This window comes from Sus scrofa, chromosome 14 (assembly GCF_054392235.1).
Source record: "Sus scrofa isolate SSC_HxYL_T2T_F1_AM1 chromosome 14, Sscrofa_HxYL_maternal_Yorkshire_Landrace_v2.0, whole genome shotgun sequence".
NCBI lineage: Eukaryota > Metazoa > Chordata > Mammalia > Artiodactyla > Suidae > Sus > Sus scrofa.
Window position 1 is genome coordinate 98532011 of NC_139396.1, and position 19354 is coordinate 98551364.

At 41.9% G+C, this 19354-nt stretch overlaps 1 protein-coding gene across 50 annotated transcripts in view; it reads right to left on the reverse strand.

Moving 5' to 3' along the window:
• Window positions 1–19354, reverse strand: part of USP54 (ubiquitin specific peptidase 54) — a 139196-nt gene that overhangs the window by 12644 nt on the left and 107198 nt on the right. For 11 of the 50 annotated variants that reach the window (XM_084997273.1, XM_084997282.1, XM_084997288.1 and 8 more), the window contains 8 exons: window positions 17096–17227; window positions 16590–16970; window positions 16116–16347; window positions 14478–14611; window positions 11174–11341; window positions 8418–8537; window positions 7301–7496; window positions 4200–5581 (listed from right to left, as the gene is read on the reverse strand). In XM_084997273.1, coding sequence (XP_084853399.1) covers window positions 4200–5581; window positions 7301–7496; window positions 8418–8537; window positions 11174–11341; window positions 14478–14611; window positions 16116–16347; window positions 16590–16970; window positions 17096–17227 — 2745 coding nt within the window. Of the gene's footprint in view, window positions 1–4178; window positions 5582–7300; window positions 7497–8417; window positions 8553–11173; window positions 11342–14477; window positions 14612–16115; window positions 16348–16589; window positions 16971–17095; window positions 17228–18341; window positions 18387–19354 lie in introns of all 50 variants that reach the window. The other 39 variants (XR_014828084.1, XM_084997272.1, XM_084997291.1 and 36 more) reach the window with 9 other exon arrangements.

Consider the following 19354-nt stretch of genomic DNA (forward strand, 5'->3'; position numbering starts at 1 on the left):
AAAATAGTAAGTCAGACAGAGAAAGACAAGTACTATATGATTGCACTAATATGTGGAAACTAAAAAAAGCCAAACTTGGAGTTCCCTGGTGGCTCAGAGGGTTAAGATCTGGTATTGTCACTGCTGTGGCTCAGGTCACTTCTGTGATGTGGGTTTGATCCCTGGTCCAGAACTTCCATGTGCCATGGGCAAGGCCAATAATAATAATGATGATGATGATGATAATGATAATAATATTTTAAAAGCCACTCTCTTAGAAACAGAATATATTGGTAGTGGAGTTCCCGCTGTGGTGCAGAGGATTAATGATCCAGCACTGTCTCCATAGACAATTCAATGCCTAGCCCAGTGCAGTGGGTTAAGGATCTAGCATTGCTGCAGATGTAGCATAGGTTGCAGCTGAGGCTCGGATTCAATCCCTGGCCTAGGAACTTCCATATGCCCTGGTGTGGCTGAAAAAGGTGGAAAAAAAAGAACAGAATGGCTGTTGCCAGGGGATAGAGGCTGGGGGAAATGAGGAGATGCCGGTCAAAGGGCACAAATTTCCAGTTACATAAAGGAGTAAGCTATGAGGATCTAATACATAACATTGTGACTATAATTAACAACATTGTATTACTATATTCTGAAAGTTGCTAAGACAGTAGATCTTAAATGTTCTCACCACACACACAAAAAAAAATGTGATCAGGCTTGATGATGGTTGTGTCAACTAACATTATTGTGATAATTATTTTGTATATACCTGTATCAAACTGTCCCACTGTACACCTTAAACTTATGTTATTTGTCAACTATATCAATAAAGTTAAGAGGGGTAATTTAGTGCTTAATAAATGCTTTGCAGTAAGATAAAGAAGGACTCTCCTAAAAATAAATTCTGTCACATATAGATCTTAATTGGCATTTTCCTTCATCACCTACTTCTTGATTTATTCCACTAATCTCTTCCTTATTCTATATCATGTCAGTTCTTAAAGACTCAATTTATTGTCTTTTGCCTTTTTTTTTTTTTTTTTTTTTTTTTAGGGCCATACCTGCAGCATATGGAGGTTCCCAAGCTAGGGGTCTAATCGGAGCTACAACTACCGGCCTGCACCACAGCCACAGCAACGCCAGATCCAAGTCGCGTCTGCAACCAATGCCACAGCTCACGGAAACACCGGATCCTCAACCCACTGAGCAAGACCAGGGATAGAACCCGCAACCTCATGGTTCCTAGTCAGATTCATTTCCGCTGCACCATGATGGGAACTCCCAAGACTCACTTTAAAACACAGACTTGTGCTGTACAGTGGGAAAATAAAAAAAATTATTAAAAAAAAAAAAAACACAGACTTGGAGTTCCCATCATGGCACAGCAGAGACAAATCCGACTAGAAACCATGGGGTTGCGGGTTCGACCCCTGGCCTAGCTCAGTGGGTTGAGGGCCCAGCGTTGCTGTGAGCTGTGGTATAGGTTGCAGACGCGGCTCGGATATGGCTTGCTTTGGCTCTGGCGTAGGCCGGCGGCTGTAGCTCCAATTAGACCCCTAGCCTGGGAACTTCTATATGCCATGGGTGTGGCTCTAAAAAAAAACAAAACAAACAAACAAACAAACAAAAAACCACAGACTTTAACCAAAATAAATTCTAGCTTGGTTTGACCAATCGGTTTTGGGAACTGATTCACCTAACGAATTTAAAAAATTAGTTTTTTCATTCACTAGCAAGTAAAAATTAACAGTCAGTAGGTACTCTTTCATATTGTTTATAGAAGTATAATTTTTCTGAATTTGGTAGTATGTATCAAGGATTTTTTAAAGTTTATAACCTTTGACTAGATAATACCCTCGTAAAAGTTCATTCTAAGGAGTTTATCGGAAATGTGGCCATTTAAGTATAAAGATACTCATTACAGTGCTGTGTTATCAAAAAATTCGAAGTAATTTATTTATTTTTTTTTTTTATTTTTTTGGTCTTTTTGCTATTTCTTGGGCCGCTCCCGCGGCATATGGAGGTTCCCAGGCTAGGGGTTGAATCGGAGCTGCAGCCACCAGCCTACGCCAGAGCCACAGCAACGCAGGATCCGAGCCGCGTCTGCAACCTACACCACAGCTCACGGCAACGCCGGATCGTTAACCCACTGAGCAAGAGCAGGGACCGAACCCGCAACCTCATGGTTCCTAGTCGGATTCGTTAACCACTGCGCCACGACGGGAACTCCCTCGAAGTAATTTAAATATTCAACCACAATAGAATGATTGACTATATTATGGTAAATTTATGCAGCATATCATAATCATTAAAAGTAGTTTTTTTTCTGGAGTTCCCTTTGTGGCCCAGCGGTTAATGAACCCAACGAGGATCCATGAGGATGCAGGTTCAATCCCTGGAATAACTGAGGAAAAACCTACAGATTAAAAGAAATATAGGAGTTACCATTGTGGCTCAGCGGAAACGATTCTGACTAGCATTCATAAGGATGCAGGTTGGATCCCTGGCCTCACTTAGTGGGTTAAAGATCCGGTGTTGCTGTGAGCTGAGCTGTATGTCACAGACATGGCTCGGATCCTGCATTGCCATGGCTGTGGCATAGGCCAGTGGCTGTAGCTCAATTCGACTCCTAGCCTGGGAACTTACATATGCTGCAGATGCAGTCCTAGAAAGCAAAAAAAAAAAAAAAAAAAAAAGTAGTTTTTTTCTGTGAGTTCCCTGGTGGCCTAGTGGTAAGGATCCTGCATTGACCCTGCTATGGCTTGGGTTACTGCTGTGAAAGATTCCATCCCTGGGCCTGGGAAATTCTGCATGCCATGGATACGGCCAAAAAGAAAAAAAAGTAGTCTTTTCCCAAAGGGAAAATGCTCATGGATATACTGTAAGAAAATCATGGAACTAAACTGTACATATATAATAACCTTGCTTTCTGTAAAAACAAATAAATAGTATATGTGTATATAAAACAAAGCCAAGCCAGATGTAAACTCAGGAAATTAGAGTGTAATTATCAATGATTTTTGTTACTTTATATATTTTCAAAACTATTTACAATGAAAAATTTTGCTTTTAGGGGTAATACGGGGGTTTTCTGTTTTACTTTATCTGTAATAATGTTTGACATGCAACTGGTTAGTTCAATTTTAATTACAATGTATTTTTTTAATATGGGTTTATTAGTGTGAGTGTGTGTGTTCAGGGCTGCATCCACTGCATATGGGAGTTCCAGCCTAGGGGTTGAATGAGAGCTGCATCTGCCAGCCTACACCACAGCCACAGCAACACAGGATCCAAGCTGTGTCTGTGACCTACACCAGAGCTCATGGCAACCCCGGATCCTTAACCCACTGAGAGAGGCCAGGGATTGAACCCGGATCCTCATGGACACTAGTCAGTTCATTATTGCTGAGTCACAAGAGGAGCTCCTGTGTTTATTATTCTTAAAACACTCGACATTTGTATTCCTTCTTCCTTATATTAGACAGGAAGCTGACTGAGGCAAACTCCAACTTTTCCTCATTCTCTAGAACCTTCCCATACTGCCCTATCCTGTATACCTATGGAGTACTTTATAAATATCATTTATGTCTTTAGTTTACAGAACTAAGTCTATGCTATGCATCTAAAGTATAGACTTCACTCTTCACACAATATAATACCAGAGAGAGTCTGTGAACAGGTACCCTACAGGCGTATCACCTTGAAAATTCAAAACCTCATAGTTCCTGAACACATCAAGGGAGGTCTTGATATTGCTGGTTCAATATGATCTGGAAATGCCACACTGGAGACTTGGCTCAGTGTGGACATCCTCACTGCAAGTTGGATCTTGAAGCTGCATCTTGGGATTAGTTCAACTCCTAAGCCATAGTGGGGTGACTTTCCCTCTCACCCTCCTCTGCCTCATACTGAGTCACTTTCAAAGGCCAAGGAACCATTCCTTAGCAGGCATACTGCAGCACCCTGGGCATATACTCAATGGATTCCTTCTTTAGAAGGAGCAAACTAACCTATGAGTGATGATTCTACCTCCATTCTCCACTATAGCCAGAAAAATATCTAGCCCTTGTCCTGAGAAGTCTTTATGAATAAAATCAGAAGTTGTACTACTACCTCCTGAGGATATTATTTAAATAGAACACTGTTGTCCCCTTCTGATCTTATCCTCCTACTTTCAGATTTTCTATGTCCCCTACTCCCACTTCCTCTGGTTTCATTCTTACCAGTTTGGCTCAGTGGGTGCCAGGCCACATCCTGCTGCCCCCATCCAGGATAGCCAGATTGAGAAACCTGAAGACTGGCCTGGTAGAGTGACTCCAATTCTGAGGTCTCCTGCTCTGTGTCTTGGTTCCAATGGGGATGCAAAAGGATGTGGTTTCTTTCTGGATAGGTTACACAGGTATGAGAATCATGGGAGGAGAACTTCATTCCTGGCCCAGGGACCCCATGTTTAGGCTGAGAATCACAGAGCCTTGTGACATTCACCCAGGAATCCAAAGGCAAGGAAGTCCCCAAGTCGTCACTGCTGCCCAGCTCCTTAGGCCTAGCATCTCTCACTTGAGACGGTTTCCCATGGTAAATACCTGGCTCTGCCAACCTGGGCTGTTCTCCCCTAGAAGTTTTACCCTTAGGCACCCCAGAGTTCATGGCAAGAGACAGATGATCATTAGACTCTTCCCAGGAAGGCAGTCTGTTCCTAGCATCCACAGAGGGTTGTTGTTTTGCCCAAGGCCAGTGGCCTTTCCCTTGACCCTGTGGGAAAGAAGGCTTAGAGTCAGAAGGCGAAGAGTCCTTCCTTAGACTATCTGGCAAACTTCTGTCCTGAGAACCTGTACCATCCCTTGTGGAGCTGCCTTGCATCCTCTGGAACTGCTCTGCGAGAGAGCGGACAAGCCCCTTTGTGGTGGGACACTCTGGCCTATAGGGATCCTTGCTGCCTCTGTCCACTTCTGAAGTCAATGAAGTTTTGAGGCTTTGGGTTTGGAGGCATTGGTTAGTTTTTTGTACAGTATTGGGAGAGTGAAGCATAGACGAGGAAGCAGCAGACGTTACGGGGTGGCAGGCCCTGTACAGAGAAAGGCTGGGCTGAGCTGATGAACTTGAAGGACTGCAGCCTAGGCTGTGTGCATCTCCTCTCTCAGAGGTGGTTGCTCCACTTGGGTGTAACCAAGGCATCACCTGGGATGAGTCCGCAGCATCCCTTTGTTCTTGGAATAGCTGTTCTGGATCAACGCCTCTTCCTTCTTGTGGAGGAAACCTGGTGCAGCTGCTGTTGTCACCACTGCAGCTTTGCAGCTCACCCTCTGGTTCCCAACCATGTTGAGAATTCTCAGTTCTCCCTGGTGTTTTAGGTAAGTTCTGCCTGTGGAACACAGAGGGTTCAATGCTGTCCACCTCAACTGAAGTAAGAAGGTTTGAGGCAGACCCACTGGGGGAAATGTGCTGTGGAGCAGACAGAGAAGATGACTCTGGGAATAGTGGCAAGTGTGACTCATGGCAGGAAGCAGGTGAGTAGGTGAAAGAACTGGTCCCAAACTCTGTGTTCGTGTAGGGTTCCAGTTGGGCCTCCTGACTTAACAATACTTGGAGCGGGATAGGCTGTTCACTGAAATAAATGGGAGAAAATCAGTCATAAGCTGTCTTAATTGACAAGATCACTTTAAAAAGAACTATACATTTAGTTCCCATTTCTAGCTAGTCACAGAGGGAATGGCGAAAATAAATGGAAAGACAAACCTAAATAGAGTCAACAGACCGAAGATTCACAAGAGAAGGCACAAGGTCAGCTCACACCTATGTAACAGGTAATATTAATTCTCTTTATTAACCTCACCAAAGTTGAACACAGTAATAGTGAGCAAAGCTCTTGCCAATACTCTTTACTACTCATAAAGTCTCATTCCAAGCAAATTCTACCTGTAAATTAAAAAACAAAAATTGCTAGTCCCACATGTAGATGACAATGGAAGGTAAGCAAAGCCTAGGAATTACTCATACCTGGGATCCTAAGAGGCAGATCAGCCAAAGAAAAAGGCCATATTTACAGAGTATAAGGTGATTCAGGCTCCTGGGATTAATATAAAAAAAAATCAACCTTTTCAAATGTCTTTTCTTTTTTTTTTTTTTTTTTTTTTAGGGCTGCACCTGTGGCACAGGGAAGTTACTAGGCTAGGGGTTGAATCAGAGCTGCAGCTGCTTGCCTAGGCCACAGCCACAGCAACGCAGGATCTGAGCCCCAACTGCAACCCACACCACAGCTCACAGCAATGCCAGATCCTTAACCCACTGAGGAGACCAGGGATCAAACCTGCATCTTCAAGGATACTAGTCGGGTTCGTCACCACTGAGCCATGACAGGAACTCCTCAAGTGTATTTTTATAATATGGATTTGGTTATATTTGGTTATATTATTCCTTTTATAATATTCATATTTTGAAAACTATTCAGGCTTATGAACAGCCAAAATTTATTCTTACTTAAATCTATCTATTCTAAGTAACAGCCACATTCAAGGGCTAATAGGAAGAACTACACCAATGGCCATGGGGACTTCTTTCTCAGTCCTGACCATAGGGGAGCAAAACAAAGGGAATCTTTGTGTCTTTTCAATGGTTCAATCAGAGCAAGGAAGACTGCTTTCTCTGCTTCAATGAGGAAGAGGAAACACACCGAAATCCCAAAATAAGTCACACAGTTTCTTCTTTTTATTTTAACTTTTTTTTTCTTTTTACAGCCACATCTGTGGCATATGGAAGTTCCTGGGCTAGAGGCAGAATCAGAGCTGCAGCTGCTGGCCTGCCACAGCCAGAGCAACACCAGATCCTAGCCACATCTGCAACCTATGCCACAGCTCACAGCAATGCTGAATCCTTAACCCACTGAGAAGGGCCAGGAATTGAACTCACATCCTCATGGACACTATGTCAGGTTCTTAACCCACTGAGCCACAATGGGAACTCCCATAAATCACACAGTTTCTACTGTAAAGTGAAACGTAACTCAGATTGCCATGTACAAGACCATAATATGTACAAATTTAGTAATTTGTTATTACACAACTCCAGGAACAAACTCACCCACAGGAAATATGGACAAGTGGTCTATTTATTGCACTATACTTTCTGCATCTTTCTAGGAACTATTAAGAAAAGAACCGGTAGTGGGATGAGCTTCTCATGGTATGTCTGACCTGAGAGAGAAAAAATTTTTTGAGAGGACTCTTCTCTCCCCTGTAGTCGCCAAGACAATGAGAGCTGGCTATGGAGCACCCACCGTCACTTCCTCCCCTGGTATCCAAAATCTACAATGATTCCCAGGCACTACCTTGTTGGCTGAGGGAGGGCCCCCCCCTGTGAGGGGAGGCAGGCTGAGGGCTGCGACGGCGGCTGAGATGATTGCTGCTGCTGCATGCGATCCTGCAGGCTCCGTGCTTTTCGAATACTGATTTGCAACTTCTTATCGACTAGGGCTCTGCTGTGCGTGCTAGAGCTGGCACCATGCAGGGCAAGTCTTAGTTTAGCTAAAATGCAAAAGAAAATATAGCAGAAACAGAACCCAAAATGCAAACAAAAGAAAAAGAATAAAATTGAACCAAAAATGAGCAAAGATAGGCAGTGAAACTCAAAATATGCAGCAGGAATGCAAGGCGTGGACCATGCATATGCTGTCCAGGGCACAGAGGTGCCTCTGGCTAGCTGTAAGGAACATTCATGGAAACCATGGGGGCCAAATAGGTTAATTCAAATTTTAAAAACAAACAAACAAAAAGCTAAACTAAAATAAGTCAGGAAGATAAACTGGTGCTTCCATCTTAGACATTGCCACTCTCATTGTCCTTTGCAACTGACCTGTCCAACTCTGGTCTCCATGCTCTGCTCCCAACTCCCCTTTCCCAACGGCCAACAGCGGAAGTAAGATCCAAACCTGCATCTGTCTTTATAGAACACGGCTCCTGTGGGTCACATTTAAGAACCAGGATACAAATTCTAAGCCTTAGTCCCTTGCTGTAACGTTATGGTGCAGTACACCAGGAAGGCAGGGGAGAAACATAAAGAATCAAATACGCAATGCAAAGGCACAGGCCTGGAAAGTCACAGCCAATTTATTCATTTCTTCCTGCCCTAAGTTCCACCTCACTAGTCAGTGACTAGAGAAAAAGCAGACTAACCTCACAATTGAGGCCTAACTTTATCTTGGGATTAGAAGTTAGGCATGGCTGGATGGTTTATTCTGTGGATTCCTACTGAGGTTTTTCCAGTAAATATCCATAAGCCAAAGTGACAAGACCTAGCACATTTAGAAATTTGAAGGACAAAAGATAGCTTTTGGGAAGTGAGAGTAAGGAGACTTAAAAGCTGTTTTTATCCTATCTGAGTGACTAATAATACCTACTGTGAAGTTAGTCAAATGTGCCATAGCCACAGCGGTTAGAGTTACTTACAGATAGCTTCGTTACAGAGAGCCAAAGCCGCAGCACAGTCTCCCTTCTGTTCCAGGTGCAGTGACTCTTCAAACACTGAATTTGCCTCTTGCAGGGACCTCTCAAAGCCGTCATTCCTCCCTGAAAGGGCCAGCACTTTTCATTTTCATTACAATCCGTTCCAATTTTTCCTATGTGCTATTGTTTCCCTTCAGTGTACACACATCCTTGCTGCTTCGCCCTTATTCCAACTGATCATTACTATTAAAAATTCTCTGAAACAGGTAGGACATCCAATATTGCCTTAACCTTACCAAAGCCATGAAAGAGGAGCATGTCATAGTCCACCACACATTCCAACTCCAAGATCTCTTAGGGAGTCCCTCAAGAAAAAAACAAAGTGTTGTCGATAGCAGAAGGGTTGGTTTTTATGGCTGGAACGGACCTGCTTTTCCACGGTGCAAAAGGATACATCTTGGCAACCAGTGTCCAATGCACCAGATCTCCACTGAGACCTCCACTGCTGTATTAAGGCAAAGGTAGCTTCACTACTCTGTGGAAAGCCTTATGTAACACTTATGTCCTACATTAATTTGTAGTCCTCTCTGTACCACCTGCACCTGGAAAATCAGTACCCTTCTCGGGCACAGGAGCTCTACAGTTCCCAACTTACTGTATCAACCAGGGACCGCTTTTGTGGTTGGGTTGCACACACACCTTTCACTAGCACTGCAAGTATTCACTTTTATCATGCGACTGCTCACCAAACCTACCATAAAAAACTCAGCTTCCCATACAGTGAGCATGAGATGTTGCTTCCTGCCCTGAAACTGAATGTGTGCCAGATGAAAAAGTGAGAAGGTATTAGAAGGGCAATGTTTGTAAAAGAATCTTCAAGTTTGTGTACCTCTTTGTCTTTTATTCACTCATAACCATAAAGTGGTAGTAATCTAAGTTCACCTACAATTGAGAATAATGGTCAGTTTTCACAAGCTCACAAGAAAAAAAAAATCATTTCTCCCACAATGTCCCCATCCTCCATTAACTTCCAGCTGGATATGGTAAGAAAAGCTCTTCATACCCCTAACATCACTCCCTAATTCACCAGAGCTTCACCATAGAGCAGTGGGAAGGTAAAAGGGAAGTAGCAGGTTGGTTCTGAAGAACTTGACATTTGGGTTCTACTCCACCACCAGAGATATGGTTCCCCTACCTCTCAGCAGCAAATTTTATCATTATATCTAGGTGACGGCTAGAGCAATTAATACAGAAAAAGTTCTCTACAGAAATATAGGCAATCCATAGTTGATCAATCATTATACTAGATTTTAATTCTTATCCTCCAGAATCTTGGCACTCCACTCCTTGCTCTTCCAGGAGATGTTAAACCAAAGTGTATGGAGAAGTGACAATGAAATGGAGCCAGAGGGATCCCCTCTCAACTCTTAGGCACTAGACCCAAATGACAGACATGGGGAGAAAAGCAAGAGAAGAAGATGACAAGACCCCTCTTTCAGAAGTAATATGAACCTGAGACACCAATGTGATGTAGCTGAAGGATAAAAAGGAAGAACAAACTATCCAAATACAGGGACAGCTAAGAAATTAGGAATGATAAACTAATTTGGAGACAAATACAATGCCTTGGGAAGATAACGTAACAACTTCCTTGAATTGAAAGACAGTAGGATTAGAGGAGAAAAGCAGCCCCCAAATAAGCCCAGGAAGCTTCTCTAAGTGTTGATGAGAGACATGAATAGAAAGCAGCGGCCCAAGACAGCATTGGCTCCTGTTCTTTATGCTGCTTTAGCACAATTTGTTGCATTTGGAGGTTCTAAATAATAAATTCACTTTATAGAAAGAAAAACAGAGGTACAGGTTTCAGGACCAATTGAAAATAGATACCTCAGCCTTTCTGAATTCCTATTTTGAAGGCTAATCTCTGCTGGTAAAAAGTGATGCCCTAAAGCAACTGAAGAAAAGAAAGTAACGTGGAGCAGCTGGGAAAGCTTAAATAAAGTCCATGAAAATCGTGTGAGACAGGGAAATGATCAGAGGATCAAAAGGCAATCAGGCTCCGTGTTGCTAGAACCGGTTTGGTAGACCCACTCGCCTGATACGCAGGTGGGAACTCTCAAGGGCATGTTTCTGCTGAGCAGACCAATTCCCTTCACTGTCAGTGTGGCTCACTCACTGTCTTTTCCTGCTGCTTCTAAACTGTGAGTCGTTTAATTTATATCTTCTATAGATGTTTATCAGAAATATTTTTCATGAACAATACACTATCACTAATCTATAGACTTTTTTTTTTTTTTTTTTTTTTTTTTTTTGCCATTTCTTGGGCCACTCTCGCAGCATATGGAGGTTCCCAGGCTAGGGGTCAAATCGGAGCTGTAGCCGCCGGCCTACACCACAGCCACAGCAATGCCGGATCCGAGCCGTGTCTGCAACCTACACCACAGCTCATGGCAACGCCGGATCCTTAACCCACTGAGCAAGGGCAGGGATCAAACCCGCAACCTCATGGTTCCTAGTCGGATTTGTTAACCACTGAGCCATGACAGGAACTCCTATAGACTTTTAATAAATGGGCCCCAAATCAGTGCCTGTCTCTAATCAATAGGCTTGTTACCTCCTACTTTAGCTCTCATTGAAAGGCTGAATTAAGATAAAATAAAACTTTGCTAAAGAGAAGACAGGATTTATGAGCTTGAATATTCTTTTCTCCGCTCTCTCTCTGACCCTGTCACTCACAACCTAACGCTCACAACAATTACCCTGATTCTGAAGTTCATCTAAGTCCATGAAGCGGCTGGGATGAGGGTTAAACCCTTTAGCTGCCTCTAATTCCTTTTCCCGTTTCCTTCGAAGTTCCTGTTCCTGCGCCCTTCTGGCCACCTCTTCTTGCAATTCATCCAGTTCACTTTTGGAAGGCATCTCCCCACCTGGAATACAAACAAGGAAGAAGATAAGTCGCCACATTTCCATAACCGAGAGTAAGCACTTGCTGTTATTTATGGCCACTGCACTGCTTTTCCTTTGTAACTCTTGGCTTCAATGTGGAGTTTATCTTTGAATAGTGCTTTCCACTATGAGTTTCAGATGAGACTTGAGCCATGAATAATTAATATTATCATCATTGAGTGCTTTTTTCTGGCTGCACCCACAGCATGCAGAAGTTTCCAAGCCAGGGAATGAACCCAAGCCACAATAGTGACTTGAGCCATAGCTAACACCAGATCCTTAACCCACTGAGCCACCAGGGAATTCTTATAATTGAGTGCTTTATAACAACAATAACAACATGACAACTAACACTTGTTGAGTATTTACTATGTGACAGGCATAGTATGTAAATTTACATATATTATTTCATTTACTGTACATACCATAATATATAAGGTTAATACTATTATCACCCACATTTTAGGAATGAAGAAACTGAGTCATAAAGAGGATAAATAACTTGTCCAAAGTAAGAAAGATGGCTAGTGACAGAGCTGAATTAAAGTCAGATAGGTTAAATTCACAAGCCATGCTTTTAACCCTAAGGGAGCATTCTCTACCACTTGCTGCCACCGACTCACCAGGAAGCCTCAAGCAAGTCAATTTCTCCCCCTTAATTTCCACTACCTCTTTAGTGAGTTTGTAAAATATCCATAGTAGTAAAAATTTAATTTTATCAGTATTCACAGATGGACCAAATAGATCTAAAACAATGGATGTCCATGATACATTGAATGAAAAATCAAGTGACAGAGTATGTATAGTACGACTTTTATTTTTAAATGATAGTAATAAACTTATTTATACACTTATACGAGCATAGAAAGAGATGTAGAAAGATATATACCATAATGGTGACACTGGTTCCTTCAATTTGAGGATACAAAGGGCAAGTTACTGAATTGGTGAACTCATTTTTCTGTAATTTTTTAAAAGGGTGACCAAAGTCACCAGATAAAAAAATAGGGTTTATTACACAAAGAGGATAGTGAGGTAGTATGGTATGTGAGTAATTTATTCTAACTCCTTGCTAAATATCTTTTACCAGTTGAGGGATCCAGCTGGTGAATTCTATCCAACTTGTCCAGAATTAGGGCTATCAGTAAAATCATGAGACTCAATCTTTAGTGTGCTGAAAAGTTACTGGCTATCAAAGAAAAGAGAAGGGAGAATAGGCTCATGCAAAATCACAAGTTTCTCAAAGCAATGTAGTTAATATGAGACAAATTAAAATGTGGGAAATAGGGAGTTCCCATTGTGGTGCAGCAGAAAAGAATCCAACTAAGAACCACGAGATTACAGATTCGAACCCTGGCCTCACTCAGCGGGTTAAGGATCTGACATTGCCATGAGCTGTGGCGTAGGTCGCAGACGCAGCTCGGATCTGGCATTGCTGTGGCTCCAGCGTAGGCAGGTGACTATAGCTCCGATTAGACCCCTAGCCTGGGAACCTCCATACGCCGTGGGTACGACCCTAAAAAGGACAAAAGACAAAAAAATAAAATAAAGCGTGGGAAATAAACCAAGCATATAATTTTATTAGGAAGCATGAATTTCTTCCATGTGTTTCTCACTATAACCTATTCCCGCGCAGGATTTCAGAGCTTTCTGCTTTTACAGGCATTGTTCTGCTTTGCCAGATGTCAGCAACCTAAGGCAATCATACTTAAAAGAGAGTTCATGCCTTTTTACTCCTGCTGTATACTTCCCTTTCAGCCACCTCTAAGAACCTTCAGTGGCCATCAAGAAAACTTGTAAAGAACTTATTTATATGCATGACTGAGTCACTTTGCTGTCCAGCAGGAATTGACACAACATTGTCAATCAGCTATACTTTAATTAAATATATTTAATTATACATTTAAAGAAAAAAAGAGAACTGGTGGTCAGGCCAGTGATGTTCCTGGTCTCACCTCTACAGGTTAGCACATAGTATTCTATCCTCATCTCCCTAATGAGCTGGACACATATCTATACACAGAAGCTCATTAAATCAGACCATAGTTAGGTTTCTTCCCACACACTCTACTCCCAAATGGTCTAAGAGACCAGGGAAAAAAGGAAATACATCTCTCAGAGAAGATTGATCTCTAAGTCAGACGAGTAGACTCCAGAAGTCCTCAGCTGATTAAACAGTGTTAAATACTCACAGTTTCTCTCAAGCATTACAAAACATCTCCATGCTAGGAAAACTACATAGTTACCTCAATTTTCGGCTCTGAGTAAGTAAAGGATGTATTTATTTTATTTATTTGAATATGAACTATAAATATGTGTGTGTGGAAAGAATGTACAAAGGATACTAAACCTATGACCACCTCAACTCTCTCTACACTTAGTGTCTCATACTTGAAATTCCAATATTCCTTTATCTTCAGGCTTTGACTTGTTAAAATGCTTGTTTCTCTTAGAGGAAGCATACTTTAAACTATTTTCAGTCATTTACAACTAGTGTCAGAGAGTCAGATCACTCCTTTAGAACTTACCTCGTGAAGGAGGCACACAGGCACATTCAAAAAGGAAAAACAATGACTGCAGTAGCTCAGGTCACTGCAGAGGTATGGGTTTAATCCCTGGCCCAGCACAGTGGGTTAAAAAAAGATCTGCACTGCCGCGGTTCCAGTGTTATAGAGGCAGGGGTAAAAGTAATTTTGACCTGCTTATTTCCCAGTTTTACCGAGAGCCTACATGTTCCCCTTGTTTTCTCAATTCATAGTATACTAAACAATAAAAAATCCATTACCAAGAGGATGCCTCTATACCAAAGAAAGCCCTGGGACTTATTCTTCTGAGGAAAGCAGGTGCTACTAATTCTTTATCATATTTCTGTTCCTTCCTGGTGCCACCAGGGCTCTCTTCAGGGTGGAAAAGAACAACCAGGCAAGCCATGACAGAGAGCAACAAAGAAAAGTAAATCCAGAGATGAAGCCGGATCAAATGCCTTCACATTTACATTCTGATGGGATACCCAAAATACAATTGTTCTCTAATTTCAAATGTGATCAGATTAGGCTGTTTTCTAAACAGATTTGGCCGTAAAATTCAGTTCTCCAAATCTCGTGTCCTTTTGCTTACCTGATGGGGGCTGATTCTTTGTCCAGCCACTCCTGGATGCAATGGAGTCTGCCTCTAGGATGCTGCTACTGTGAGACTTTGGGATGTGACGCCAGGAAGGTACCAACCCAGCTGATCTCTTAGCATTTGGATCCCTTCAAAAGAGAAACTAGAGTCTAGTGAAAGCATCAGAAGGCTGATAACTAGCAACATTCCTAGGACTAAATTCCCTCCAAAAACAGATAAAAAAAAAAAACCACCAAAAAACCACAAAACATCAAACTAATATAATCAAAAATATCTGCTAAATTACTGAAAAATTGAAATACCCACTTGTTCCATCTTATCTCACCTCATTCACATTTTTTTTTTTTGCATCTAGCACAGTATCTGGCACAAAACTTATTTAATGAATTAATAAACAAATGCTCTCATATGGACTGCCTTCCTCTTTCTTACACTTTTGTAGCATCTTCACATGTATAAAACTGAACAGGGTCCTGTGGCCAGGGAAGAGCAGTTGAAACGTATGAGGATATGGTTATCACTCCTCTAGAAGATATCACTCCTTTCAAAGCAGCTACACTATTAGGAAACTTGTCTCTGAGGCAATTCAGTAAAAGCAATGTATGGAGATTTAAACTTTTTTTTTTTTTTTTTTTTTTGTCTTTTGTCTTTTTGTCTGTTGTTGTTGTTGTTGTTGTTGTTGCTATTTCTTGGGCCGCTCCCGCGGCATATGGAGGTTCCCAGGCTAGGGGTCGAATTGGAGCTGTAGCCACCAGCCTACGCCAGAGCCACAGCAACGCGGGATCCGAGCCGCGTCTGCAACCTACACCACAGCTCACGGCAACGCCGGATCGTTAACCCACTGAGCAAGGGCAGGGACCGAACCCGCAACCTCATGGTTCCTAGTCGGATTCGTTAACCACTGCGCCACGACGGGAACTCCGAGATTTAAACTTTATAAAGTAAATGGGCCGTATGTACAGGGTGCAGTGACCACTATTAAACTGTCATCCTTATCTTATGGAATTACGAATATCATTGGCTTCAAAAGATACAGAATCTCCAGTGACCCTCAAAAAAAATCCTAAATAACAATTGGATTTTCTCTCTGATCACAGGATTACATAAGTTTTGATTCACTAACTCATTCTTTCATTAAGTTATTTACTAAACAAAGTAGTAAATAACTTTAAAAGTTGGAGTTCCCTTCGTGGCTCAGTGGTTAACGAATCCGACTAGAAACCATGAGGCCGGGGGTTCGATCCCTGGCCTTGCTCAGTGGGTTAAGGATCCGGCGTTGCCGGGAGCTGTGGTGTAGGTTGCAGACGCAGCTCGGATCCCGTGTTGCTGTGGCCCTGGCGTAGGCTGGTGGCTACAGCTCCGATTCGACCCCTAGCCTGGGAACCTCCATAAGCCACGGGAGCGGCCCAAGAAATGGCAAAAAGACAAAAACAAAAACAAAGTTGTCTCTCCTTTCTCAAACGCCTTTGCTCTTTCTCCCAGCAGAGGGTGGTGTTGTCACAGAAAGTTGATAGAACACAATACTTTGCTTGCCCACCAGATGGTAATAAAGTCCATCTCTCTACTGTTAGAGTAGAAAAACCTCTTTCTTGGTGGCACAGATTACTTTAAGAGACAAAAGCCAAACAATACCTGCAGACATTGGAGCTCTCAGGCAAGGCTGCATCCAGACTGACAGGGCTGCTGCTGTTCCTCTCACTGCTCTCATAGCCAGATTCCATTCGCTGGATTAGGCGAGGATGCTGCTCTAAAAGGTGACAGCCTAGCCGTGCTGGGCCCCAGATCTTGTACTGGGAGCTTGGTCCACCAGTTTTAATGTCATAAGCAGGTGGTTTGCTTAGTTCGTCCGGAGAAAATTCTTTAGCTATCCCAATCAAAGGACAAGTGTGAAAAAGGAGGTAGATTTACCATCTGCCTCAAATCAAGACATAACTAACCCCTCCCTCTAGTTACACTTTTAGTGAACTCATATCTCCGAATTTTTACCCTTCAAGGTAAAAAGGTACCTTGCCAAGTCTACTAGAAAACCCAGGGTTGTTTTTTTTTTTTTAATACATAAATCAACTTTATTCAGAAACTCAATTCTTCCCGGACTATTTCCCTCACCTGAATCCTCTGAAAAGGGGCTAAGCTGGGTATAGCCACAGTGCTTCCTTTTGTCCTTACTAAAGATACTGTCAATATTCAGAGACTCCCGTTTGGGTCTCCATGTTGGACGATACTTGCTTGAAGAACTGGATTTTGACTCACTGCTGGTACTCTCCACTTCCCAGTCAAGAGAGTGTAAAGGCAGATTCCGAGGAGGTTTTTTGTCAGTCTGGTCTCCTCCCCTCCCTCCACAGGGAGTTCCTAGGTTGGTCTGAGAAGTCAGGGATGGTCTGTTATGGATCATATTACTGACTGTTTCTTTAAAATCCCTTAGTCTGTTGGTGCCACTGGATGACTTGGAGGCATTCCTGGGAGCCTGTTTCTCTTTCAGTGTTTCTCCTAAAAACACAAAGAATGAAATAATTATAAATGTCTAAAGTCATCTTGGACACCTGCAGACAGGAGAAGCCACAGGCTGAAGTGTGACAAACGATGAATAAAGAGAAGTTATGCAGAGTGCTTGCCTTCACTGTGGTAGCCTGAGGCCTGTGGCTCATCACCTTTCCTCCTGACCCGGCCAGAGCTTCTCTTGCGCTCTATCAGTGACCCTTTCTTGGATGGGAGTTTCTGATTACATTCACTATCAGTCAGGTGGCCTGAAAAACACAAAGAAATGGGGGTAAGCTGGTATCTGAGACTGACTTCCATCCTCTTGAGAACCTATTCTCCCTCTGGGATTTTTAGCAGTGCCACAAACTTAGTGGATCAGAAGTTGCAGAGGCCAAGGCCATGTGACTTAAGCAGGAAGCTCTCAATACATAAATGCAGAAAAGATAAAGTATTTAATGGGAACTTCCAAATATACGATGTCTCCTGAGCAATTACCAATCTCAATTCTGCTCATAATCCTTCCCAGAGACTCAGGACACCTTACTTGGTAGTTTTTAAAAGGCCAAAGTTTTAAAGATTATAAAAGAATGTCATGTACCAATACATTTTCACTCTCATAAACTGAAGACAGAGCTTTCCTTCTATTTTATTCACCAACACACACCAAGTAAAATTTTTATAATACTTGGTATCATCCCAGGTACCCCAGCCTTCTCCCCAAGAGTTGTGATTGTACATGGTTTTAAGAACTAGTTCTAAACATTCCTTAAATATGAACAATTTCAAAGGACATTTGAACCTTGAATAATTCTCATCCCCAGCCCTAACCTATGCTTTACCAAACTTGACTTCATCCAGAGATTATACTTCCTAGTTCCTCAATGCTAATCACTGGGAAACTTGGGAAATCTGGGCTCTTTTATGTAACTTGCCATACTTCATACCCACAGTATGTGAATATATGAATATGATCTGACAACAGCAAAGGTCAGATTCTAAAGGACATAATCGTCTAAGGTGCTAGAAGCCAGAGATGAATTAAGCAACTGAATTAAAGTGGAAAAATCCCTTAGGTATCTGAAATGTCTGAAAGCTAACAGAAATTTGTTTTCATATGTTAGTTTATGAAATACCTACATATTCAGCTATCAGCAGTGTAATGATGGGGCTACATATTTTCAATTATCCATGCAATCCTGTATTGCTTTTATCCAATCATTTGCTATTTCTGGGCCCATAAGAAAGATTTAAGAAATGAAGAAATCCATTAGAACAACTAAATCTACAAATATTAAACCAATGGGCATGTTCCCCTATGCGCCAGTCATTCATAGACTCTTAAAATACACCTGCCTCTCCTGGAAAATATGCCTTATTTACCCTGTGACTTGGTTTCTTGCTGGTTCACAGTTTCAGAAATATAATCTAAAAAAAAAAAAAACAATCACACTTTGTAGCAGACATCTATGCACTAGTCCTCAAAAGAAATCCAACATGAATCCAACGACATGTAGACCTCATTTGGTTTGAGTCAAACAAATCATTAAAAAATTATGACATTTTTAGAAGTTCCCATTGTGGCTCAGTGGAAATGAATCCAACTAGTATCCATGAGGTTGTGGGTTCGATCCCTGGCCTCGTTCAGTGGGTTAAGGATCCAGCACTGCTATGAGCTGCGGTGTAAGTCCAGATGCGGCTCAAATCTCTCGTTGCTGTGGCTGTGGCGTAGGCCAGCATCTGTAGCTCTGATTCGACCCCTAGCCTGGGAACTTCCATAATGCTGCAGGTGTGGCCCTAAAAAGGAAAAAAAAAAAAAAAAAAAAAAGACATTTAAAAAAAATTATGACATTTATGAGATAATTGGATAATTGAACACCCATTGGTTATTAAGTAGTTTTAAGGAGTTATTAATATTTTTAAGTGTGATAATGATATGTTTAAAAAATGATTCTTTTAGAGATATATACTGAAATATTTATGGAAAAGGTGATATAACATCTGAGATTTGCTTCAAAATAATCCATGAATAGGGGAAGTGACCAGAGGTACAGATAAAACTAGATTGGCCACAAGTTATAATTATTGAAACTAGGTGATGGGCACATGAAGGGGCTGTATATTATTCTGCATACTTTTGAATATGTTTGAAATTCTCTATTTAAAAAAAAAAAAAAGTCATGTGCAGGATGTAAAGCACCAACCTAGGGCCATGGGATCACTAATTCCCAAGTGTCTGAGAGTATGGGCGCTATTCTATACCTTAGGTGATGAACTTTTCATCTCAGTAGTCAGTCACTCACTATTCTTCCTATTATGCCCTGTATTGACCTCTTCCACTGACAGAGGCACAATCTTATACAGATTAATACAGCAATTGAAGAATGGTCTCTGTG